At 41.9% G+C, this 9,305-nt stretch overlaps 1 protein-coding gene across 2 annotated transcripts; it reads left to right on the top strand.

Moving 5' to 3' along the window:
• The first annotated feature begins 751 nt into the window (after positions 1-751).
• On the top strand, positions 752-8,768 carry sh3bp5lb (SH3-binding domain protein 5-like, b). Of its 2 annotated transcripts, XM_058405259.1 has the most exons (7): positions 752-902; positions 1,207-1,450; positions 1,614-1,676; positions 2,860-2,988; positions 4,325-4,486; positions 5,818-5,991; positions 6,641-8,768. In XM_058405259.1, the coding sequence occupies exons 2-7, from the start codon at positions 1,214-1,216 to the stop codon at positions 7,220-7,222; spliced, it is 1,347 nt and encodes a 448-aa protein (XP_058261242.1). In that variant the 5' UTR covers positions 752-902; positions 1,207-1,213; the 3' UTR covers positions 7,223-8,768. The 2 variants fall into 2 exon arrangements, with proteins under 2 accessions (XP_058261242.1, XP_058261243.1); XM_058405260.1 differs by lacking the exon at positions 2,860-2,988.
• Positions 8,769-9,305: the final 537 nt, after the last annotated feature.

Raw genomic sequence — 9,305 nt, forward strand, 5'->3', positions numbered from 1 at the left:
TAGGGTCATGGGGGTCTGCTGGAGCCTATCTCAGCACACATTGGGCGAAATCAGGGGTACACCCTGGACAGGTCCATTCTCTGAACCATCCCAGGTTATTGCAAGGTTCCTGAGATTGAACAATAATTAAAAAGTTACCAGAAACATTATGGGAACGTTTTCTGAACCATCCATCCATCCATCCATTGTCCATACCCACTTTATTCCTAATTAGGGTCACGGGGGTCTGCTGGACAGGTCCATTCTCTGAACCATCCCCGGTTATTGCAAGGTTCCTGAGATGGAACAATAATTAAAAAGTTACCAGAAACATTATGGGAACGTTTTCTGAACTGTTTCTGCTTCCAGCAAGTTTCTCAAAAGGTTCAAGCATTTAACAATTACAAGAAACATTACCGGAAACGTTAGAGGAACGTTCTCCAAAACTATGGTTACAGGAAGGTTATTTAAATGTTATGGGAATGTTCTCACTGTCATAATGTCCAGAGGAAGGGTTGTAATTTTTGTAAGGAAAACTTACATGGAAAATTAAACGGGTAATTAAAAAGATCGTCACGAACCAAAAACAAACGTTACCGGAACGTTCTGGGAACCAATCCTTGTTAGCTTATAAGCACTGAGTAGCTTAAATTGGAGAGCAGTTCATTTAGATAAAGTATTTCAAATAAATTGATATAGTGTAATATAATGAGTTCCCGGGTTAGGAAAGTCTCCATAATGGTCGGGATTTTGTTTCTCATGTTAGGACATGTTAATATGGGGAAGAGTGAGACTGTGCCATTTGGAAAGCAGAGGGTTATTCCAGAGGAGCTTCCAAGATGAGGGGGGAAAATCCTTGACACACTTTTCCTTCGGGCAGGGAAAGCAGGGGATGACAGGAGTCTTAACATATTCAAACAAAGGTAGTAACTATTTGTTAATAATTATTATCATTTCATTAATGCCTGCGTTACTTTCGTTCCGTATATTAAAATGTAGACATATTGGAAATGCACTTGGCTAACGGTTTGGTCTGGAAATTCTCCTGTCAGTAGCAACCAGCTAGCTAGCTAGCATGCTAATAATTTCCTTGCAAATTAATCAAGAAGGCTTCTCCTTGCAGAACTCAAACATTAAGCATCTGGCATTTCTATTTTTTCACTTATACATATCGCATGTTATTTATTTATTTATTTTTTGTTATAACTGGACCGTCTGGTCATATAGGCCGCGTATGGAGCCGGGGAGGTTGCGTGAGAATCCCCCCGGTTCTCGTGAGCTCGAGGCCCGGGACTGGAGGGGAGAGACTCCCGGTGTAGAGGCAGAGGAGGAGCGGAAACTCAGCGCTGTGATCAGCAGCAATGGCCCAGCATCCGAGGCTGGGTGTGTCGGGACCGGTGGGATCACGGTGCGGGACGATGAAGAGGATGAGGATCAGTATAAAGACGAAGAACTGGATCCCAGAATACAGGTAGACATTTTTATTATCACTAAAATACGCATTGGTATAATTTAATTACAGGGGGGAAAAAAAACCTGCTCTCAGAGATTTATTTCTGTATTGCATCAGTTTGTACTGGTTTTATTTAGTCTTTACATTTACTGTTTTAAACTGGTTGTGCATCCATGCCTAGGAGGAACTGGAGCATCTCAACCAGGCGAGTGAGGAAATAAACAGACTGGAGCTTCAACTGGATGTGAGTTTCTCTTTAGGGGTAGAATCAGAACAGGCCATCACGGTCAGTCCTGCTGGTCAGATATTATGAGTAAGCAGATTTTCAAAGCCAGGATCTGATAGACCTTTAGAGTGTTGTTTATCAGTTGTGTTATACATAGGGAAAATTAATATCTCACCGATCCATGTGTATGTGTGTAAGACTTCGAGGATGATGGTGCTGACCTCGCCCTTTTTTATTTTTTAAACTCTTCTGGATTTTAATCCACTTTAATAGGAATGCTTGTACTCCTGCTCAAACATGTAGCAGTGGTGCAATAAATAAAATCATGCAGAAGCAGGTCACGTGTTTCAGGTAATCTTCGCATGAGGAAACAAAATGTAACCTCAGTGACTCCGACCATAGCTTGATTGTCGGAGCCAGACAGGCTAGTTTGATCATTTTTAGAAAATCGTCATGTTTCCAGCTTTCAGCTGTGCGGTGGATCCTGATGTGGTCTTCTACTGTTGTAGCTTGTAAATTTAGTCGCCTATACACACAAAGATTCGAAGTGTGCGATACTTTTCTGATCAACATGGTTGTAAACAGTGATTATTACATTATTGTTGTTGTTAATGTATCCCTCCATCCATGCATATCTGGCAAAGAGCTGCTTCTTGCTGGATTTTTTTTTTGCACCATTCTGTGTAGACCGTTTTGTGTCAAAAAATAAAAATAAAAAATCCCAGGAGATTCCTCCAACCTTGCCATGCCATGATACACAGAGATTAACCATTCTAGTGTTTAATGTGAAGATGAACTGACGGTCTTGACTTGTATCTGCATGATAATGAGCAGGTGTGTGGGTTTTCCAGATGAGTGTGTAAAATAAAAGTGAAAGCGAGTGGTCAGTAGAGGGGGGAAAAAGATCTCCCAAAACATTATCCTATTTCCATGAGTACTGTTAGGATTGTGTGTATTTCTTGGAAAAATCTCTGTATTTTTACATAAATCTAAAACCCTTAAGGTTTTTCTTCAGTTCTATGTAGAAACATTGAAGAACCCTTGTGTCTAAGAGTGTATTGAACAGAATATGATGGTTAGACCTGATCCCTGTTGCAATGTGATGTTTTATGATAATCTAGCAAATACGCATGAATCAAACATGCATTTTTTTTTTTACATGTCAGTCTTAATAATTTATCTCTGAATCTCTCGTTTCAAGGAGGCGCGGTCGAGCTACAGGAAAATCCTCACCGATTCTGCACGCAAACTTAACGCTCAGGGCTCCCAGCTCGGTGCGTGCATAGAAAAAGCCCGGCCGTACTACGAAGCCCGTAGACTAGCGAAAGAGGTGCGTGACTCAGCGAGTCTTTCTTGTTTTACCAATTAAATCTTTTATGCCGAAATCCTCGTTCAGAGTATTCGTCCTCGCGCTGCTCAGGAATGATAATAATGTTTTCCGTTAAACGAGCGTGGAGAAAGTGATCCAGAAAATATCTCTTGGCTTAATGATCATTACAGGGCAGGACAGTCCATGTGTTCCTTAATACAATTAACCCCTGGCAAACACAAGATATGATTTGCAGATCACTTTTCATTAGCATTGTTAGCATCCAATCTCAAACATGTAATTGGGCTGGTGGAAAACACTCAGCCGAGGCCACAGGGTGTAATTGAAAACAATTGAAACAGAATTGGTTTGTGTGATTGAAACAGAATTGGATTGAAGTTTGACCTGCTTAGCCTCTCGCCGAGCACGCTCTATCCGAGACGTAAACCGGGCCGATTCCTGAAGCCTAATAAGTGTTTATTAAGATGTAGTGTTTTTCTTCTATGCTAATTCTCCGTCACAGGACTTTCCAACATACCAGCGAGCATCTAACAACCCGAAGAATGTAGTTTCCTTCTCCTAATCTAATGCACCTGCCTATGCTGTTCACATACCCCCGAAGACCTCGACTGAGTTGTGTTCGATTGGATTTGGAAGTAAATTCTGTAGGAGTGCAGATCTTTAAAGGCAATATTGGCTACCGCTGTTGTATAATCTACTCAGAATTGGTATTCAGGGCACAGAAAGGTTTAGGACCTGCTCCTGCCTGGGACAGCTGAAGCGCATCGTGGCAAAAATTATGCCCATGCTCTAACAGGCGTTGCCATCAATCTCTTTGTCGTGACCTTAAACTTGAAGCAACCTTGTGCATCTGCGGAGGCTTTTTGGGTGCTTTCATTTGGTCTTTTGATTTTTTTATTTTTTTTATTTTTTTACCCTTTACAACCCATAACTCTGAATCGATCTTCATTTAGGAACGTTTTGTCCAAAACCGAGTTAGACATCATGCTCGATGGCAGTGACATTTTTTCACTAAGTTAGCCGTCTGAATTATAGCCTGCTGTTACGAGTTCCCTCCATTTATCGATTGTTTGCAGGCTTTTCACTCTAGCACAGCAATTCCTTATTCTGATGAGTCAGCTTTTTTTTTTTTGGTTTGTTTTTGTTTTTTTTTTTTAATCTGGTTTTTTGGCTCACATCCTCGCATAGCACAGAATCGCGTTCATTCTTGTACACGTCTACAGGATTCATGGCTAGAATTTATCATCGCAGGTACGGTTCTTAATGAACGGTTTAAGAAATTGTCTAATGAACGGCTGTCCAGTCGACGTGATTGATGGGTCACTTTTGCCGACAGGCCCAACAGGAGACGCAGAAGGCAGCACTGCGCTACGAGCGGGCCGTCTCCATGCACACGGCTGCGAGGGAAATGGTGTACGTGGCTGAGCAGGGCCTCCTGGCTGACAGGAACACGCTGGATCCAACCTGGCAGGAGATGCTCAATCACGCAACAGCCAAGGTAGAATAAGCAATAAAAGCAATAGGCTAAGTAATAAAAGACAGCAATAAACTCTTTAACTGTAAAGACGACCGTACTCCGTTTAAATTTATGGAGAACTATTAAGCACGTTCGGTCTTCTTTAAACCCTTCTAACTAGGTAAAATACCTTCGGAAATGTCAAGGTTACATGGGTAACGCATTTTAAAGAGACTTTGATCCGTCTTGACAGAAGCCAGAACAGAGAAAGTAGCCTTTTCAGCTTTTAGCTTTACCGTGCACAAAAGTTTAAAATGCCATAATCCAATGTGACATTCAGGCTTTTTCTTTATGCACAGCTCATACCTGCTAGATGAAAGTGAGTCACAAGAAATGATGAAATATTAAGCCTTAGAAAAGCATAATTACTTAGCACGCACATATAAAGCAATTTCACTGAGAGGGCAGATAATAAACACAGTCCTTCAGAGGTAAGTGTTCTTACCTCATTAACGCTTTCCCATGGATTCTGTCAACCCCCTGCCGCTTAAACACTTGCTCTCAGGGACCAATCAATGATGGTGATTAATGCGTACCTGCACATACTGATCAAGGTTACAAGTCTTTATTCGGATTTCTGCTCGTGCTTTAACAGTATTAACGTGTAAAAGTAGAATTCTTACATTGCACAACTTGTTCACACATCAAATGTTTTTGTATGGATTAGGTCTGGAAGTGTACGATAACCACAACGCCTTATACCCTGTCGCCGTTGAATTCTCAAACCAGATTGGTCAAGTGTGTAATGGATGCGGTCAGCATGTTATCGTTTTCTGTAGCAACAAGTTACTCGAGGACCTGTTGGGTGAACGCTTTGCATAACCGAAGCCAAATAATAAACAGTTCAAAAAACTATTGAATGCTGTTTAACCAAGAAAAATGTGGAAACAGTGATGAAGTGGCTGAAGATTTCTGTAAGGAGCCGTTTATTGACCCCGCTCTCAGTAAATTCGAAAAGCTGATATTTTTGGCTTACTAGCTTCAAGAATAAAAAAAAAAAAAGAGCAGATATTGATGGAATGGCTGTTTACAATTTTTATAAGTAATAACAGGAAATGACTTTGCTGTGGTATAAGAGGAATAAATCACTTTATGGCATCCTGTTATTACAAGAGAAGCAGCCTCAGGGTGATAGCAGAGAAGAGGAAAACATTAAACGTGATATAACAGTACAGTGAACAGTATAACGCCGTGACCGTAGACAGCTGCACGTCTGTTGTAAATGGCGCACGAAGATTAAAAGCTTATGAGGCGAGCAGCGTTTAGCTCGGAGTGACCGTGATCGCTGATGCGTGTGATGTGGCCCTCGGCAGGTGAACGAGGCCGAGGAGGAGCGTCTGCGGAGCGAGAGAGAACACCAGCGGGTCACGCAGCTATGTCAGGAGGCCGAGGCGCGAGTACAGACGCTACAGAAAGCTCTCAAGAGGGTCATCATGAAGTCTAAACCATACTTTGAACTCAAGGCCCAGTTCAACCACATCTTGGAGGTACATGGCTCACACAAATTATTCTTATAATGAGAAGGCTTTTTTTTATTTTTTTTCTTCTTCCTCTCACCGCACAAATAGATCTCATGCTGCTTTGATAGACATATTGATTTATAGTCCCTGCCAGGGTCCTCACAATAACCTTAAAATATGCAAACTGTTTGCAGAGACTGCAGAGATGTACCAGCTGAGCTCTTTGGTATGAGATGAGAGAGTTTTCTGTAAAGTTTGTATTGAAGTGGAGCAGGAAGACTTGCTTTGCCCGAGGACAAAAGCTTTAGCTGTAAAGATAATGACAGGACATAAAGGCAACATCCAGAGAGTTGACAGAGTTTCTGAAAACAAATTAAGAATAAATATTTTTTATTTCAAGAATCATCATTTGTGTGCATTATTTAAACTGCTCTTTAGGGGTTTCTCATTTTGTTGGAGCAAGTAGAAGTGTCATTATTGTTTTTATTTATTTCTTTATTTTTCAATATTTGCTCATTTTTATGAGTGCCAATATTTCTGGAGGGCTTTGTATATTTTGGACACGTTATGTATATGTACCGTCTATACGTAAATGTGCATGCATATAGGTTCTGTATGAAGACAGATCGAGGTTTGTAAAGTGTCGATTCCTAATTTGAGATAAAATCCATTGCAGGAGCACAAGGCCAAGGTGGTCCAGCTGGAGGAGCGGGTGGCAAAAGTAAAGACGCGCTACTCCATCGCTCTCCGAAACCTCGAACAAATCAGCGAGCAGATCCACGCCCAGAGGGGGCGTGCTCGAGCAGCCAGGCAGAGAAACAGAGTCCGCGGAGGGCGGAGCTCACCCGTGGGGGCGGAGGCCGAGGGCGTCATACAGGCAGGGGCTTATGGGGGAGTAGGGATGAGTCTGATGGATAACGATTGGGCAGATCAGGAGAAAACCAGGCAGTGGGTCGAGAAGCACAGGGAGGAGGGGTGGGGCCATAGGGCTGAGAGGGCAGGGTCAGATTCGCTATCCGTCATCAGCCTGCAGACCATCGCCTCCGACCTGGAGAAGTGCGACTCGGTGGAGCACCTGGGCGACTTGAGCGACGTCAGTAGTGTGATCGGAGAGGAGAAGGAGGGGGAGCGAGAGAAAGAGGGATCGAGTGTATTCAGGCAGGGAAATGAAAAGGAATCAGTGGCCTCAGGGACTGAACGACCTCAGAAGGATCGAGAAAACTTCGTTAAGCAACACCACAGAAGTGTGAGCTTGTAAGAAGTACGGATACAACGCACCTTTAAAAAAAGTGCCATTGCTTCAGCCTTTCATGCCATCCTCTCTACTCTATCAGAGGCAGTGTTACAATTCTCGCGATCTCATAAAACGGCTTTTCAGTGCACTCACAGACAGAGATGTAATAGACAGAACGCAGCATGAGTGAGAGGAAAGCGTGAAAGGCTGCGACGGAAGGCATCGAAACGCTCTATCAACTCCTCTAGGACTCCCGCTTGGCTGCAGCGGCTGAGAGATAGAAGTCATTTTTAGCCAGTAATGACGGAAAGAAAGGGAATAATATAGAGGGAGAAACATGTAATGTAATGACTACTTGGCATGGCGTCCTTTCCGTAATGCTGCACATAGAGCAGAGCGTAATGTTACATTTTTCTCCACGTTAATGAATAACAATAAGGGAAGAAAGCGAGGGGGTGTCTCGCCGTGTCCTCTGGGGTCTGTAGTTCTTCTGCACTCATCTTCACTCTCACTTCAGTCATAGCGAGAAGGAAAGGGGAGGGGGGTGGTTTAGCCGGGGCGATAAAAGAAAAAGAGGGTGTAACTACAGTCTAACACACAGATTGTAAATAGATCCCAGTGCACCTCATAGATCAGGGGCTAAAAATAGCATCAGGTTGTTTGCTGTGTGAGAAGGAGAGAGAGAGAGTTCAGTGATTTATCACTTTGAGTTCTGCTGCTTTCATGTCAGGCATATGCTGTAATTTCCATGCAGTCACTGGAATCAGTTTGAGCCTTAGAAAAAAAAAAGAAAAAAAAAGCTGAAACCCATGAAAATGGAATGATGCGCTTTGGGTCCGACTGTGAAATGGTACGTCGCTGTTTAAGCCACATTTCGAAAAGTGGATTCGTGAACGTTTTAGAGAAAGGGAGATGTTCTGGAGTGCCTTTCTTCCACGTCTAGGCAGGTTCTTACTGAACCAGTGTTTCATTTGAAAATGTCAGTATGCTGTCCTGAGGTACCGCCTTTGTATTTATAGAATATCGTGGCATTTATCTTAGTCCTGAATAACATATATATTACTGAACATATTAGTCTTGGCATATTTATTTATTTTTTATTTACTCCAGTGTTACATATTCAGTGCTACATTAGTGCTAGACTTCTTTTTTTTTTCTTTTTTCTTTTTTTTCCTTTCCAAGAATAACTATAATAAATCCATGTTTACAATTACGGTTTTGAAGAACTGGATCACTCTGAAAACCTGAAGGTGCACTTAGGGAAAATTTACTCATTCATGCCGGATGTCTGTAACAGGATCGATCCTGACGGGCAGTACTGTATCGCTTGTACGTCTGTGAAATTTTCTTCCTTTCTACTCCTCTCACTTTTTTCTAACTACTCTCTTGTAGTTCACTCACTGGAAAAATGACCCAGTCAGGTATGGCTCATAATTTCTCACAAGCTCTCGGTATCTGAAATAAAAGTACACTTATAGAGGAATATACTACTTCACCTGATAAACGTATTAATATGTAAATGTTAATTTATTGAACTGCTGAGGATATTAAAACTTGAATTTAACATCTATTTCTGTGTATGTTGTTTCTTTTCTTATTTTTTTTATTTCCGAAAATCTCCCATTAACCTCACACAAATAGGTGGAAATATGGTTTAGTCGCAGCCTTTACGATCAATTTTTCATCACAGCACGAAAACACACCAGGTGGAAAAAAAAACAAATTCCCTGGAGGGAAGTGACAAAACATGAAAGACGTTCGCTGCTAGCTTCATTGCTTTATTTTGCTCTGCGCCAACGTTTTGTAGGAGAACTCTGACCAGTGAATTTGCAAAGCAACAGAAAACACGACTGTATCTTTGCTCCTCAAAAGCGCAGACTAGGAAATACTGAAGCCATCATCATATGCTCAGGTTTTTATTTAATTTTTTTTTTTTTTTTGCACCACTTTTCATTGAACACCACAACAAGAATTTTCCCAGCCAATGAGCTGATGTTCTGTCCAGAGCAGAATCACCTAAACCCATTAGTGCAGCTCTGATCCGGTGCATCATTTTGTCTTTTTTAGCCTTACTTGTTTTCCACTGCAACACGCTCCATTACCCGGT

Source organism: Hemibagrus wyckioides, linkage group LG12 (assembly GCF_019097595.1).
Source record: "Hemibagrus wyckioides isolate EC202008001 linkage group LG12, SWU_Hwy_1.0, whole genome shotgun sequence".
Lineage (NCBI taxonomy): Eukaryota > Metazoa > Chordata > Actinopteri > Siluriformes > Bagridae > Hemibagrus > Hemibagrus wyckioides.